Raw genomic sequence first — 17,534 nt, forward strand, 5'->3', positions numbered from 1 at the left:
ACAGCCTGCCGTGCACGCTCATATTTATACTGACAACCAGATTAAAATAATCAATTAATCTAACATCCATGTCTTTTTTCTGTGGGAGGAAACAAAACAACACACAAGGAAAATTCATGACTATGCAGATAGCATAGCACACTGCCATGTGCTGTCCATTTATTTAAATACACAGTTAGATATTAGATTATTAGCAATTGTTTTTTTGAGAAGTTGGTTGTCTTCTTTCAGGGCTCTTGAATGCACCAATTCAGGTATTAAGTGATGAAGACCTTCCTTTCAGCTAAAGTTGAAAAGTGTTGTAAAGCTCTTACAGCTTAATAGAGCTAGCAGTAAGTTAAAAATAACTTTTAGTTCTTCTTACCATTAAATCAATTTAAAAAAGAACATATAAAATCCCACTAATCAACCATGGCTTAATGGGAGATATGCAATTAACTGCCAATCCAAATAAAAACATGGGGTGTTTTTGTAAATGTGTGGTCTCAAATCACAAGCTTACAAAGACAAGCTGGCCTTTTATTAGAAATCAATAGTTTGTTTTTTTCTTTCCTTTGGGTCTTTGTGCAATGATTTTAGCAATTTTTTAACCTGATTTACAGTTATTCACAGTGAACAGCTCAGACTTGGAGTGTTTCTAAAAGTTTCATTGACTTCAACCAGCAGGTGGCAGATTGAGATTACTTGTTGCAAAAGTTTCCATCATTCACTCTTAAATTCTATCAAGCTAATCCCACCTACAGTATGTGTTAGTTGTTTTTTTTTTTTTTTTGGTCAAATCAGCAAGATTATTTGCACATTTTAATAACTTAAGAGATACAATTTTAACTGAATTTAACAAAAACATCTATAATTCCCCATTTATTTAAGACTGTAAAACAAAAATAAGCAGAACATAAACATCTTGCTTTCTCTTTTTGGGAAGCTGTTATTTATTTATTCTTTTCTATTTAATTTAGTTTCCACTATTCATATGTCCACTGGAAGGAAGGAACCACAATGCACATCATTTTGATTTCAGTCACTTTTCCATTTATCTTTGAATAGCAAGAAAATATACTCTTTTTCCCACAGAAACAATAAATACACAATAATTCTTTATGAACAAAATGCACAATTTACAAAGTGGCAACTAAGTGTTCCACCTTATACACAGTACTGTATGCATTAAACTCATATTTCACAGAGTTACAAGTGTTATTAGAATGTTTTAATCTCATTAAGGTAAATCTTATTTTTCTATACAATATTACAGTTTCATTAGGTAGAAGATGCCATTTCTTCAAAATTACAATTCTTCATTCTAATTATTTATTCTAATACTTTAGTGAGGTTGAGACTCTTTCCACTACAGTCCAGTAAAGTCCATTCATTTTTTATCTAATGGCTGAGAGCCTATTCAACACAATTTCAAACCTGGTGAGTTTTTAAAGACTTGGCATTCTGGTAGGCTGGAGCTGATTTCCCCCTGTGGTGGGGGCAGACAGCAGGACTGTCCCAACTAAAGGCATCTTGTCCAGACTGACGTCTCTTCATCTCTTGTCTGCATGCACTGATGATAATCATCCTTGTCTGTCTTTATCAGGGACATTCCACTGCTATGGTATGGATGCAGCAGTGTCTTAAGTGTTGGTCTGTAAGATAACGCTGTCTCGCGGTCAGGAGGTGAGCAGCATGTGTAATAAAATCCAGGCTAACATAGAACACAGAGGGAGTGAGTTGTGAAGCAGCTGGGCTGAGCTGGTACTGGACGGAGAGAAGGAAGATGAACCGTGGTGTTGTGCTGTGGGATAGACCTCCAAACGTCTGACTTGCTCTTGATGGGTCAGTGGAGGCTCTACTGTCACATAACCATTGATTATTCTCAGATTAGGTGGTGGAGTTGTGCTGGAAGGAGAGGGACACAACAAATAAGAGTGTATACTGACTACTTGTTTGTGACTACAGTTTTTGTTTAAAATCTGTGCAAAGGAGAAGTTTCACATTTGTTTTAAAAGGAACAAAACAAGTTTTCACAGCAAACATATAGTGTGAGTTGGCAGCTAGTTTGCTAGTCTTATATAAGTAAAGATAACAAGCATGTATCCTGATGCACCCCTCATCCATGTGTGGGAGATATTTTTAGGGATTTCAGTACATTGTTTTTTACAATATTCTCCTATGTATGTATAACATATCCTACATATTTTCAGCAACCAATCACATCTTGGTCTTTCATTTACAGAGCTGTAAATATTTTATTCTGTATTGAGTTGCTTCAGGAAACTTAATACAGTAAACTGATCAGAATAGATCTCTCACCCATCCCCAATTCGAACCCACAGGTCGCTAAAAAGACGAGGTCTGCCATGGCCACGGTGAGCTTTGTGGAGTCGTTTGTGTCTTCCAAACTCCTCTAGCTGGCTGAGGCTGTCCGGAAGCAGCATTTGAGGAAGCTCCTCTTCTCCAAGGCCAGGCACGTCTTCTGAGTCTCCCAGCTCCAGCTCTAGCTCCATTTCTGGACTTGTTGGCCAGCTGGTGGGAGCCATCGTGCTGCTGTCAAAGCTCTCCTCGCTGGACCCTGCTGCAGGCGGCTCTGGAACTGGTTTACTCCTGGAACAGAGGAAGACAGGAAAAACAACGCACAAATGGAGTCAATGAATACTCATTTTTAATTGTATAAATCTTAGCATGATCAGAGGTCAACCTGAAACATTTCTCTTACACAGCAGATTTAGAAATAAAAAGACTTTTTGTGTGTTTTTGTATACTTTCCTAAGATTTTTAACCTGCTGAAAGTAAAATTTATTTTTTGTGGTTTCTGTCCACTTAGTTGCTTTCCACTCCCAACACCTAAATTAAAATCAAGGACATTAATACCACAAGGAAAGTCTTTCTCTCTTAATACGATCCTGAGTGACTGAAATAACTAGTAAGCATCATTAGTGGAAGTTATAAGTCTTGTGGCTGCTGTATGTTCTCATAATTAACTACTGACCAAAGAAGACCACCCAGAATCCACAACCACTTCTGGTACATTTTGAGCACTTATATACTCATTTTTCTCTCACCCATTACTCTTTTTTTTTTTCTTATTTTCCTTTAAACATGCTTCAAATGTGACTTATGTTTTGAGGTAAAAAAAAAAAAAGGAAAAAAATGTTCTACAATATATGAGAGTTAAACTGAAATAAAGTGCAAGAAAAAGTAAAGAAAAGACAAGAAATGCTGCAACAAGATTTTCCAGGCTGATGTCAAACTTTGATCTTACTAAATTAAACATTATATGAGTGACTGCAGGAGGGATCTTTATGTCATGATTTCCACCAGAACTGCTCACTCATGAGTAGTTATGTCTCTCCTGTCATTATAAATTTGAAGGTTTCCACTTCTGCTTTTACAACCTTCAGCCCCCCCTTCATGTCTCTCATGCAAGTCCTGATGTCTTGGTCAGTGCAATGATAGCTCAAGGTCTGTAGTCAGGCTACGGAGCAGTCAAACTCTGCTCTGGCCTGCTGTCTGTCAGTCATATAATTGCTCTATATGGCATCTTACCAGTCAAATTGAAACACTCCAGTTCAGGAGCTTTCATAAACACCTCTGATGCAGCCATCTTGTGGTGTTTTAACTCGCCTGTCAAATCGCCTTGCATCATGGAGTGACAAGTGTGTGCTTGCATGCAAATGTGTGGGTGTGTGCTTGCAACACAGTAGTTCCTTGTGACCACAGTAAGTCAGTCCACTTGTCAGCTTTTAAACCATGAACGACTGCTGGCTGAAGCCTACAACTCTAAAAGGAGGGTGGAGGGAGAAAGGGCGGCTGCATTTACAGCTAAATCTTGGAAAAGCCCAAATAGGGTGGATGGGAATGTTTTCATTGTTACACAAGGATTTCTCTTGTTGCACCTTGTTTTTTCCATTCTCACTCTGATACAAGTGGCTGTTATTATTTTATGGGCCCATGGATCAAGCCCCTAGGTAAGAGGAGAGCTGCTCTGTGCCAAATAGTCTAGGTGCACATATGCACAATTATTAAGAGGGTTTGTAGAAGGTTTTGTGAAGAAACTCTGCAGTACTGACTCCAAATCTGCATGAGCCTTGCATATAGTGTACATGTGTGAGGTTTAGTGGGTGCAATCCTGCTGCCCTTGCTTCTTGGCATTGTGCATCATTCCACTCACCCTGCATGCACATGTGTGTGCATGTGCCTGTGTGTTGTGGAGAGAGCAGGCAGAACCACTATTGGCAGCTTCCTTTGGCACCCACAGGAAAGAGGGAGTTAGGGAGAGGGAAGAAGGTGAGGGAGCTGATGCTGTATCAAAGGGAGCCTACATAGCTGAGCTTTATTTGTTACAGAGCCCAATTTGGATTGTATCTGCAATATGTTCCAATAACTCCACTGAGGTTAAATACCTCTATTCTAGAGAATTAGATGGCTGTGGGCATTGCTGTGAGGAGGTCCAGATGGGGGCTACATATGTGGATATGCATCTTCTCTGTTTCTCCATCCATATCTCCATAACTACCAGCATGAATGAGGTACATGATCACACTGTCATTTTTCCCCCCATTTATTCTCATGTCGAATGACTACCTGCACAGAATTTTGTGCCTCGTCATTACAGTACTTCTGTGATAGCCTTGTCTGCATACTCACTCTGTGGCTGGCTCTTGGTGTGCAGATGGCATGTGGATGATCTCATAGCCCTCCTGCCTGAGGATGTCCAGCACACTGTGGTTCCCCAGGAAGTGACCTAAAACCAGACAAGGAGCCAAAGGTCATGACTACTAGGTCCAAACAGAAGTGAAAAACAATTTGTGGTTGAACGTGGATTGTGTCGTTGTGATAAACCTGGATTGTGCTTCCTAAACTTGATGCCTAACAGAAATTCCCCAGTATGTTTCCAGTATGAAACAAAAATTAATACATAGTGTTTGTGTTCTGCTAGAGAAGGTGATGTCAGTTTTAACCCTGCCTTGAATAATTAAGCAGCTGCAAGAAGATAGTCTTAAAATGTTGTTATAATACTTGTGTACAGATATCCTTCATACCTGTCAGTGTAATAGTAATATTGTATAACTTTATGGTTGTGTCATTTGCAATTTATGTGCTTAATTTTTCATCTTGTTGATCATGTTGGGGTGCAGCACCACACAGGCCACCATTTCTGAACACACATCATGGCTGACACTAAGTAACACCCACTTTGGCAGTATGACTGTGTAGATTCTATGTCAGCCAGGGAGGTCTTAAGTGCCTGTTTCTTTTCTTTAAGATAAGATCAATGTCCAAACAAAAGGTTGTAATCCTGAAACTAAGAAAGTCTAGTTTTCTTTTGTTCTAGGCCTTTAAGGTTCGCTATGGCAAATCTCACATTGTTAAACACTTTTAGTTGTAAGATCTTACAAAGGGCCTTTTCATTTCTCACTCACCTTCCATGCACTACTGTACCATAGCAAGCCACAGATTTTCATTTGCCTTGGTCAGAGACTGAACATTGGGTCAAAGACCTCAGCTTTGGTGTCTTAAATAGTTAATCATGGATTTTGTGTGTGTGTGTGTGTTTGTTTGTTTGTTTGTTTGTTGACAGCCATTCTCATGTTATTAAAGTGATCGTCTTTTCATTTTGAGCTGTCTAAGTCAGAATTTGATTGTATTTAATATAATCCATGCTTCCCTTTATCAGATAAATCTTCCACGCTGCTCGCAAGCCCAAAACATGATTAATCCACCTCAATGTTTAACAAATTTCTGCATCACTTGTTTCCTCCAAACACAATAACCTTTGCTGAATATGACCAAAAAGACTTACTTTTAACTTCATTGGTCTACAGGACTTTTTTTTTAAATATTTGCATGGCACTTAATTTCCAGTTTATAGTCCACACACAGATAATTATAGATTCTTGCTGAGACAGTAGCAACGGATAGAAGTGGAGGATCTTTGAGATATGGGAGGTGTTCGAAGCAAACTGGGCTCCCTTGTTGCTCTTTAATGACTCCTTATTGTCGGCATTCTGCTCATTTTCCATCACCTTGTATGTGACTCCTTCAGTCAAACATCAAACATACAGGTCACAGCCCCACCCTGATTAAAGCTTTTTTTTTCTTTTTATTTCTCCCATCAGTTGAAAATCCTGAGTGTCACTCAACCCAGCAATAAGCAGCAATGTAGCCTGACATCACCTCACTAACACACACATGCTCTAACAGAGGAATTCATATTTGCTCTCTCACACACACATACCCATACCTGCACACACAGGAATTCACAGACTCACACACCTTAACTTTCTGTCGCAGTTTATTAGCAAGATGCTGACAATATTCAAGCTACTTATTTGCTTTCTGTCAGGGTTCTCTGCACCCACTCAGCTCCTCACCCTCCTGCCAATTTTATCATTACAATGTTCCTGATCATTCCTGAAAGTCAAAGAAGGAGGCACGCGGTGTTACACTTTCTTGGCAGCCGAGTTCAAAGGCAGCGCTGTGATAGGCTGCGGAATGAGAGGAGGCTTCTAACAACAGTGTCGGCAAGATCAGATGGGATTACATAGAGGACTGAGCGTGAGTTCTTTGGGGGGTTATGGTAGTTATATCTGTGTGTGTGAGTGTATGCATTCTTCACTTCTTCTTATGTAGAGTAAATGCCCTCACAAAGGGATAAATTAGGTAATTTTTTTAGTTACAACTACTGTTAACAAAATGCCCATTAGCTTTAGTTCATGCAGTCTTTTTCTGAAAATACTAAAACTAGTACTGTTTTTAAGGATTGCACTGACCTGTTGTTTAGTCCACCACTTTGGCTGAGAGTGAAATAAGACAAGACCAACATGGTTTCCAGAGGATTAAGGCTACTGATTTTACTGAAACTACATCTCTTACCTAACTCCCTAGAGCTAGTGGAAATGTTTGCTTTAAGTGAAATGTTTCAACAACTGTTGGATGGATTGCCATAAACTTTTATAAAGATATTTATGGTTTCCAGATGATGTATTCTTATGCCAGCGGTGATCCCCTCGAGCATGACTAAGGTTGACATTTGAGGTCTGTAGAATCATTTGTTGGCTGGATTCCGTGGACTGTATAAAAAAGATAGACAAATTTACTTTGACTCTACTCATTGGTTCGCAGACTATTTTGATGCCTGAAGTTCAGCATGATATACACATCCAGATGTGATAGCCTGTTTTCTGACAGTACCACCATAGACTAAGATAAGATGGAAGATATTGTGTGGAAGTGAGAACAAGTCAGATGTGTCATGGGATAGATCTTGTGGACAGCACTGGAGGCAGTCTTCACCCTAAATAGACTTAACTATAAAAATGACCCCACTATACTGATATAGCAATTGAAGAAGTCATGCATTAAGTCCATCATTCATAAAAATAATTTCTGTTTCAACTTTAACTTTCAACTTTCTTTAATAATTCTGTAACAAATGCAAGACTGTACCATCTGCGGTTTTGATGAGTCTTACAAATGCCTATGCATGCATTGAACTCTTCCTGTTTTCAAACACATCATCCAAACAACAAATGGGAGGTTCCAAATAATTAGGAGCTGCGGCCTGGCCGAAACAATGCCAGAACAACTTGAGGTCGAATGTTGGTTGAGGTCAAGAACAGCAACTATAAACTTTGGCAAACGCAAATACCAGCTGGAATTTGGCTGCTACCTCCTCTATATTAACAGGCAGGAATGGGTTTGAGACAAATGCAGCAATATCTTCCCTGCTGTCTAACTCACCAAAATGTCCACTAAACTCTGCTGCCAGTTTATCCAGGCACACACAGTAAAGCTCAGGGCAAAAATCGTGGTTGTCTTTGATGGACTGTGACATTTTCTCCAAGTTGAGAATGTGTGTCAGTTTCCCAGTCTTGAGATGTGTGGTCCAGACACAGCTTGGCCTTGAATGCATTCACGGCACTTGTCTTTTCCCTGGATCTCACTGCTGAGTGAGTTCAATTTTGTCGTTAAGTCTGTCAGAAACGCCAGGTCCTGTAGCCGCTCATCATCATCTGATAGTTCCTTGTGATCCTTGTTCCTTGTCGACAGAAACATCTTTATTTCAGGCAGCAGGTCAACAAAATGCTGCAGAACTTTGTTACGACTCAACCACCGAACATCACCATGGAGAAGTAGCTCTCCATGCTGATAGAGCTCATCCAACAACATCTTAAATAAGCAACACTGAAGTGCTTTTGCTCAAATCAAGTTTACCACTTTGACCACCAGTTTTATTACATGAGAAAAGCATAATTTTGTTTGCCAAGGTTTGTTGGTGAATCACACAATGATAATTAATGAAGTCAGGAAAATCAGGATCATTACGACACAGTGCTTTAAACCAGTTTGAACACTACTCATTGCAGGTGCCCCATCTGTAGCAATTGCCACCAATTCATGAATGGAAATGTTATTTTCACAGATATAGTTTTTAAAGACATTGTAATATCCTCACCTCTTGTTCTCTGCTTTAAATATAGAAGAGTGAGGAAGTCATCCTTGGTTGTGTAATCCTTGGAAAGCCATTCTGACAAACACAACAAGATGAGCTGTGTTCATTGCATCCAGCGATTCATTGAACTGCAGCGAAAAATATTTGCAGGGCGACAAGTCCTTCAAAACCTGTTGATCCACATACTCTGATGGTAACTCATCCTTCCTTGTCACTGTTGCGAGGCCCAGCTGTATAACAAGGAGTCTGGCTTTTATGTCTTCTCGATTTTTGAAGTTGCTGCAAACAGTTTCTGCAGTGATGGTCATTGCTTCCTTTAACAATTCCCCATCTGTAAAAGGCTTTTTGTGTTTAGCCAAACTGTGGCTAACATGAAATGATGCTGCTGTCGCAGCCTTATTTAGAGAACCGGGTTTTGAGAAAAGTGACTGCTGAATCTTTAGCTTCGGTTTCAGCTCTTAAACTTTCTTGGTGCAGATTGAGCTCTTTAGTGGAAAATAGTCTTTGAATTTCAGGTGGTTGGTGTTGTGGTGGTGCTCCAGATTCCCTCGTTGAGACAGTGCCTGTTTTTGGTGGCACAACATACACACACGCTGGTCTTTTACAGTGAAGGGTGAAGAGAAATTCCTCCACCTGTTCTGGATGGAAATTGTGTGTTTTCACTTTTTTTTCGTGGGGCCTCCATCATGCCAGCTATGTGTCAGCACGCCCTCACTGGGGTGCCTTATATTGATATTTGCAACAGTAAACATTACGGCACTCTTATCTCACTTCAGTGCAGCGCTACACTGAAAAAATGCAAACTGGATTAAAAGATAGGAGCTTGTGAAACTAAGCAATAATCAGGGAGAGATGTAATTTGATTTTGAATGAAAATTTCTTTTATTTTTTTAGAGTTAGGGAAAGTCTCGAAGATCAAGCAGTTGATTGCGATCAAAGGGTTGGCAATCACTGCCTTCAGTAGTCATTCTCCTTTCTCATCTGGTAACGCTGGAGGCTGGAGCTCCACCAACTGATCCTCCATAATGTGAGTGCATACCTCGGTCTAGGTAGCACAGGAGTTCAACTTATCCAATGAGTCCAAGTCCAGAGATGTAATGACTCAGTTCTGCTGTTTTAGAATTAGTCTTTTTAGAGAGAGCTTCATTGTGACTTTTTATCTCCTGGAGGAGAATGTGTGGATCTCCGCTGCTCATGTCTTCCTGAGCCTTTGCCACCTAGCTTTCTCATGATCGCTTTCAGTGGTTTTCTTGACGTTTGACAAGCTGTTTTTGACAAGAAGACTTGTTTCTGGATCTCAAGTCTATATTGTAGTGGTCCAACCACTACAGTAATTTTTGGCATACATCTCTCACATCAGGATCTGTAATGGATCTGTACTGTGCCACTGATTTCTTCATAGAGCCAGCATTTATTTTCCTTTTCTTTTTTTATGGTAAGCAGTCCATGAATTCATATTAGAAATTTATTCCTGTTTCAACACTCAAATAGTTCACAAATATCTGTTTAATCACTACCCAGAATAGTTCTTCTCGCCTCTCCTTTCACCAACATTCTTCTCTTTCTTTCATCCCCTTCTCCTAACAAGATGTTGGGGCCAAATGCAGCTCATTCAGTGACTGCTTGCTGACAAATTCAACCTCCCTCATATCTGTGTCAAGCAGCTATTTCATTAATTTCTGCAGGGCAGAGGAAAGCATGTTGTGTTTGAAGTGTTGAGGTCAAGCTTATTTTTTTCCCATGTGATTTTATCTGCTCTGTTTTCATTCCTAACACACAGAGCAAATTTTTGTTTGTATGAAAAATTGCCATTCCAAGTGATCAAATAAGCTTGTGGTTTCATTTGTCAGACTTTTGTTGCAAATGAAAAAAAAAAAAAAAAAAAAAAAAAATATATATATATATATATATATATATATATATATATATATATATATATATATATCATAAATGCAGACTCACTTCATAAACAACGTATTGTGCACACAGGCCAAATAGTCTGGGGCTCAAAACCTAAAAACAAAAAAAACACACACACACATGCAGGCACAAGCTCATTCTCATGGTGAAAAACCCCACTTCTTAAATTGAATTGCTTAAAATTAAACTGAGTGATTGCACAGTTCTCTCTGTGAGTTGACACAATTTGTCAAACAAACAAAACAGTTTTTTCCATTTCCTCAAAAATTGGTATTTTGGAAAAAGCTTTTATACAAGCTTTTCATCTGACAACAGTGGCATGTGCAGTGTTTGTTTCATGTGTGGGTGAGTGAGCGATAATAGTTCTTTTGTGTGGGAGGCTGAGCTCACTTGTTTGTTTGTGGAGTATCCAGACAGTAAACAGTGGTGCTTCTGAAGCAGAGAGCAGACCCAACAAACAGCTCCATTAGTCAAGGTGTAATGAGAAGTGAGCTGATGTCTAATCGCTCCCTTGCTTCATGCAGCGCTTGTAGGCTGACTGCAAAGATCGTACACTGAAAAACATGCGTGTAAATTTCACTCATACCACACGGTTCCCACAATTACTAATGCATAGTTACTTAGTTTTCCATTTTCTACACTAAGAATTTTCAGTTTTTTCTTGGAGCTGTTTTACCAACAAGATAGTTATGTTTTCATCATTACCCATATGCACTGCCACAAGCTGCTCATAATTTTAACATATTCAATGTCAAAACATTTCTAGAAAACTATGATGATGGAACATTAGTGTTCACTACAGTAGTGTTTTTAATATTATTTTGAAACTGAAACTCACCATTTTCATTACAGTGGTCAATGTGCCAAGTGATCAGGGCTCTGGCGAACACTGAGGAACAAACAACGTGGTAATGTGGCTTCAAACCACTCTCATACATCACATAACCTCTTTGTTTTTTCTGGTCAATCTGTTGTCATCACTAAGACAACTGGTATGCTTCAAATGCTTAAAAACAGAAAATCAGTTTAAAGAGCTACGGTGCCTTTTTGCAGTGTGTATGTCTTCATACAAGGTGTTTCCCTTCCTGTAGCTCTTAAGAGCAGAGTTAATGATCCAATTCGACCTCCATTTAAAAACCCTTTCATTCTGATTTCCACTCACTATAGCAGCCTGATTCACCCCATTACTTCTGAATGTGCTTACTACAACCACTTCTTAGGTGGAGCTCTTTATCAGTCTGACTTTGAGCATTTTTAGAGCATCTCTTTCTTTTTAAATTTTTTCTTTCATCTCTCTGTTCGCCTCTTCATGAAAAATTGTATGTCTGTAAATTGAGAATGTACTTTACAAAGGTGGCATATGTTTGCCCCTTAAAATTTTTCCTACTTTTGTGCTTAATATAAAATATGGTCTACACTCTGATGCTCTATTTCTCTAGGCCAGCCATACTCAACCTCCTATTGTGTTTGACAGCTTAGTCTATTCACTTCACCATCCTCTCCTTTCTAAACAGATCTATCAAAGTGCATTGGGAAATTTAAAGTACAGCAGAGGACATGGCAGAATGGAAACACTGTGAGGAGTGAGGCATATGTGGTTCATCCAAGAACTGAGAAAACAGGATGAGAATTATGTTATTTTTCAGTTTTTGTCCACAAACAAATGTGTTTGCAATTACACCATATAAACATTACATCAACTGATATGCACTGGTGGTTTGAAAAAAGAAAATCCACAGAGCTTTCAAGCAGACCGCCTCATATGAAAACTGCATAAACAAATCGTAATGGAAGGGAAAAAACAAAAGACAGAGCAGCAGAAATTTTACTGGAGAGAAAAGAAAAAAGAAGAAAATGTGGTGTATTTTTGGAGAGCACGAACAGAGGGTAAGAGGTACTGCAGTGACGTACACCCTCCACCCAAACTGAATGCATGCTGGGTATCATTACTACATTCTCATCAAAACAAACACACGTTGTTGCCTCTGAGCTATTTAAACAACAGATAAGAGAGATGAAATGGTAAAAGGAAGAACATAGAGACTGCTGATGTTTTTAAAACGAGGCTAAAGACCCACCTTTTTATCTTAGCTTTTAACTGAATGTTTTTTTTATATATATTTTTTTTTTTTGTTTTGTTTTTTAAATTGCTATTTTGCTTACTTTGGTGTGTGAAAGCTTATTTTACATTAATATGCATAAATTGTCTTTGGCAGAAAAAGTGCTTTATAAATAAAATTGATTTGATTTGATAAAGAAAACATATAATAAATAGAAAGGAAGGGAGATACTTCAAAGTTGACTTGGGTGTGTGCCTCTTTAGATTTGGTTGGAAATGCATCCCACTGTAAGCTCTTAGACAAAAATGATAGAGGAGGATGGGTGGAGTGATTGTTCGTTTCATGTGTTTATTGTGTGTGTAGGAGATAGATTGGTGACTAACTAAAGAAAATAAACTGCTGGACCACCATGGATAACCAGAAGACTTTTAATGTTTCTAGTCTACAATTCTCCAAAGTCTTGCTTCCTTACCTTAACTTTTTCACGAAACTTTTTAAATTTCCAGGCTTTTTAGTGTTTTGTTTTTTTCAATCACCTAGCAACAAATCTAATCATTTTTGTACAACTTCAGCTGCTGTCCTAATGAGGAAAGTCCCTACAACTGACCTGCCCTGAAAACAGAGGTTTTCTTGTGTTATGCAGATGGAGGATGTGAGCTGCTCAAGAAGAAAAGATAAGAAAAAAAATTCTGTCATATCTAAATTTCTTTCTGAACGATTATTACTCCCTCCAAAAAGGCTACGTGCATCCAAGAACCCATTAAATTTGATAAAGCATTGGCCCTGGGATAGGATGAGCTTTCTGTGCAGTGTTGTTTTACATGTGTGTTTGAACAAAATTGAAACAGCAATCTTGGGTAACCTATGTGTTTGATATGTGTCAGACAATGTTATAGCTCTGAAATCAGATTTTCAATAATGCAGAGAAGCAGGCTTGTGATTGATTTAAATATTTTTAAGCTTTTCCTAAAGTAGAAGTGCAAGTAAAACCGGTTAGTAATGGAATAAATAGTGTATTTGCTGATATTTCCTAGTATACAATGCTAAATGGTGGGGAAATTAAAACACTGGGAATTTAAATATCAAATGTTAAGCTGACAAAAGAATAAACACAAAGTAAAATAGATAAATAAATAATATAAGACTAAAATATTATAAAATAAGTAAAACAAAAAGATAAAATAGGATACTAAATAAATGGAATAAAAAATGGTATAAAACCACATGGGTTAAATCTTAAAACAAGTTTATTAATAAGGTGAAAAAAATTCTAAATATGTTAAAAATTAATTACTAAATAACTTGGTAAAGCACAATCACAAAATAATGATATTAATGAAAACATGAGAGACTTGGAGAGAAATAAATGTAATAAAACATCAGTTATGAATATTAAAAATATATTCTGTTACAAGCTGTACTAAAAAGGTAAAGGTTGATCAAATCCAAATTTTTTTAAGATCAGTTTTTTTTTTTTTTTTTTCATGTTTTTCACTTTATAATTTAACACGACCACCATCAGACTGAAGCCCTGAAGGGACCCACATGGGTAACAGAAGGCAGGACATCACATGCAGCAGTGGATGCCACACGTGTTAACATGTTTGTATCCGTTTGAAGTTATGGTGCAATTGGAGCTGTCAGCATATTTACATAAGTATGATAGTCTATTGTTTACATTCGATCTTTCGGCATCCTGCGCAGGGCCGTAGCCAGGGTTTTAGAAATACTAAGGTCCACCATCCATTATGGCCCACACATCTCAAGAGCCCAAAATGAAGCACAAAATCTATTTAAATTGGAAGAAACTTGTGTTCTTTGTCATGTCCTTTCTATTTTCTCCATCTATTATGTCCTCTTCTTTTTCCTCTCTTCTTCCCTCTGAACATCCTCTTTCCTCCAGCATCTCTAATGCTAAAATGTTTAAATGATAGGAGCTGATCTCAGGGACATATTACTATGTTCACACTAATTTACTGGGGTGGGGTTAGATAAGCTTATGCTTCCACCCACTCCTTTTAATTATTTGTATTTGCTTTTTTTGGTTTTCTTTTTATTTCTAATTTTATTTTATATTTTGTCATTATGTTCAAATAAACATTTCAACCAATCAATCAAAACTTATCATTCCCAGCTAAACTCATGCAGCTATTTATTGTAGCATTTACTTATTTCATTACTTATATCTTATTACTACATACTGGAACAAAATGGGAAGCCTTAGTTTTAAGAATGCAGGTAACTCCTGTTTGATTATCAGCACAAAAACCTAGCAGATCCAGCAGATGGAAATTATTTTCCTAAAATTTTGCTTAAGTGTTGCTCTCCAGCAGCTACACATTTTCTCCCTCTTTACCAGGGTAATACCTGATAATATCTGCCTGTGGCACCAAATTCTCAATGTTTAGAATAGAAATACTTTATTAATCCCTTCGGAGAGCCCTCAGGGAAATTTGGGTAATTTAAGGGGGTTTGTGGTCTTCCCACACATCAAACTGAATGTTGTCGCTGTCTGTGGAGCTGAAACATCTCCAGAGCTCTGACTGATCACTGATCAGTGAGTACACAGCATGCTGCTGCAACGCTACACTGCACCTGATTTCACATACGACAACAGCAGGTCGAGGAAGAAATAGTTCCTATCTGTCTTGATAGTTTACTTTCCACTGTGTTCATGTTAATGATAAATATTAATATGAGAATGAGATTTAGTTTAAGAATAAGTTGGTATGTAAGGAATCAATATTTCAGTATCAATCCACACATTTCTGCACATACCAAGGTGTCCTTAATGGTAGCTACGTCCTGCTCCTGCAGCCTGTCTCATTTCAGTGATGTAAGTCAGATGAAACGTGACATGACCGTTCAGACTGAGGTCGCTTTGAAGAACATTGAATATGTATCCAATTTACTGCCACATATAAAAGTGGCCAGGGTTGGATTTGAAAAAAATCAGATTTGTACTGTTTAGTCATTAAACAATCAGATATGGGGGAAAAAAGAGTCAGATTTGGTCCACTTTTGCCTTTTCTGTAAACATAGCCGTAGAGACTTTCTGGACAAAGTGCTGCCCAGCAAAACTGATCTGGAGAACATACAGAAATCTTAAATTACCTAAAATTTGATTCTTGGTGGTTCTTACAAGGCACTCATCCTATAACATTTCAGAAGTTTCATTCCTGACTTAAATATTCACTAATCTTTACTTTGATAGTGTGTGTTTGCATGTGTGTGTGCACCTGCTTATGTTTTTGAAGAAAATACTCTGACTTACCCTTAGTAATACTACCACATTTTCCTTGAACAACATATGAGTAATGCGACAAAGATTTTAATAAGCCCAACATCCCTGCGCCTTGCTGTGCACTTCCATTTACAATTTAACAACGTTGGGATCCCTCTATAAATCACACAGCAGCCTTTGGATTAACAAAGCAGAGCTGGAGAAACAACTACCCGCGGTGCTTAAGGAATAGTTGAACCACTGCCTTGAAAACAGAGATCCGCTTTCACTAAATCTAAAATGGTAAATTTAACTTTTCCTCAGTCTTGCTCCATGTTTCTAGAAGTAAAAATAACAGCAGTGTGAAGCCTCCCGCAGCTCCTATCAACCCATCACACCATCATCCATTCCTCATCTCCATAATGATTTCATTTCCCTTGCATGCAGCAAGATGTCAGTCTGTCTCTCTGCACCACACTGAGGTGTTATGAGTGACAACTGTTGACGGGTCTCTTCATGTCCAAGTTCTGGTTGACGTTCTGGTCAAATACAGTGATCACTAGAGCTGTGGGGATTGAATCCAGAGGCTGACCGCAGCATGCAGTGGGCCTGATGCCGGGCCATGTTAGATATGCTGGAGGGAGGGCTCAGTGGCTCATTGTTGGAAGCTTTAAAGTGATTCCCCATGTTTAAATATTTAGACTGTGTGAGCTGGTGCTGCAGTTTTTAAAGCTCTCCTGTTGAGCTGGAAGTGAGAAGGGGGAAAGGGAGAAGTAGACAAGCACAAAGAAGGGGGAACTAAAGAAGGCAGAAGTTGAAGGCATGCTAATTTAATATTGCCACTGTTGTTTGTTTTGGTTCTGCTTAGCCTTCAATATGTGGCTATACACACATGTAATTGAAGAAGCTTTGGCATCCTCCAGGCCCTTATGGAGGTCTTTACCTCTTCCCTCTCACCACTACCTCATTTCCTTTCATCCACTCATCAGTTAAAAGTTAGAACTTCAGTGAGAAAGAAGTTTAAGGAATTTGGTTTTCATGTCAGCAAGTAATCACAGATTTGTTTCCACTGTAAAATGCTGATGTGCATGTTCTTTTGTTTCTGGATCCTAAATGCCTGGATATGTGTGGCGCTAGCATAAAATTACACAAATATGTTTTTCTAGTGAGCGTTAGCTTACAAAATATAGAAAACATGCAGGTATGACTGTATGTAGCCATCAGCAGGCAAGTAAATGTGAGTGTGTTTGAGTTGCATCTGTGTCTGCGCCAGCTGAAACTAATGTCTCACATCAGCTGTTACTCAGAGCCCAGAGACCGGCTGGTTTTCATTCTTTCCATTTAATCAGGATCTAATTTACACCTGGGACAACAGGTGAATGCAGTTAAGGAATACCAGGGGTATCACTGGTCTTAGCTACAAGCTTTGTTTTACTGCTGACTCGGATGTGTGGAGGTTCTGCTGTGAGAATAGACCAGTTTAAATGTTCAAAGATCAAAGTAATGCATACTCAAGCACCTATGTGTTAATGCATTAAACCCACTGGCCCTCAACATGCACTAAGATGTTTTTTCAGTTGCTAATGAACTGTGTAATCTTTAAACTAACTGTACTGATTTAATTGGTGACAGGAATCCAACCAATGTAGCTAAGAGTTACCATAAGATGTAAACACATAGCCATACATTCCTCAACATTTACAAGATAACAGAGCCATAACAAAGCTAATTCCCACTCTTGTCATGTTGTTATAAAAGATTAATTTATGTTCAAGCAGTTTTGGTCATGGTTATCATGGCCTGTTAAATTAATAATGCATAACTTTCCAACCTTAAAACCCTGTGCTTCTGACTCATTTTGATGGTACACTTATATTCATTGTGTTAT

The 17,534-nt window shown here is 38.4% G+C and overlaps 1 protein-coding gene across 1 annotated transcript in view; it reads right to left on the reverse strand.

Annotated features, from left to right (window-relative positions):
- Positions 1-1,015: 1,015 nt before the first annotated feature.
- The window catches only part of trabd2b (TraB domain containing 2B), a 74,533-nt gene continuing 58,014 nt past the window's right edge, over positions 1,016-17,534 (reverse strand). Inside the window, exons 5-7 of the mRNA XM_042006932.1 lie at positions 4,636-4,732; positions 2,302-2,592; positions 1,016-1,887 (exon numbers count right to left, since the gene is read on the reverse strand). Of these exons, the coding sequence (XP_041862866.1) occupies positions 1,659-1,887; positions 2,302-2,592; positions 4,636-4,732 (617 nt within the window). The 3' untranslated portion in view covers positions 1,016-1,658. The remainder of the gene's footprint in view (positions 1,888-2,301; positions 2,593-4,635; positions 4,733-17,534) is intronic.

Source organism: Melanotaenia boesemani, chromosome 14 (genome assembly GCF_017639745.1).
Source record: "Melanotaenia boesemani isolate fMelBoe1 chromosome 14, fMelBoe1.pri, whole genome shotgun sequence".
NCBI classification, from domain to species: domain Eukaryota; kingdom Metazoa; phylum Chordata; class Actinopteri; order Atheriniformes; family Melanotaeniidae; genus Melanotaenia; species Melanotaenia boesemani.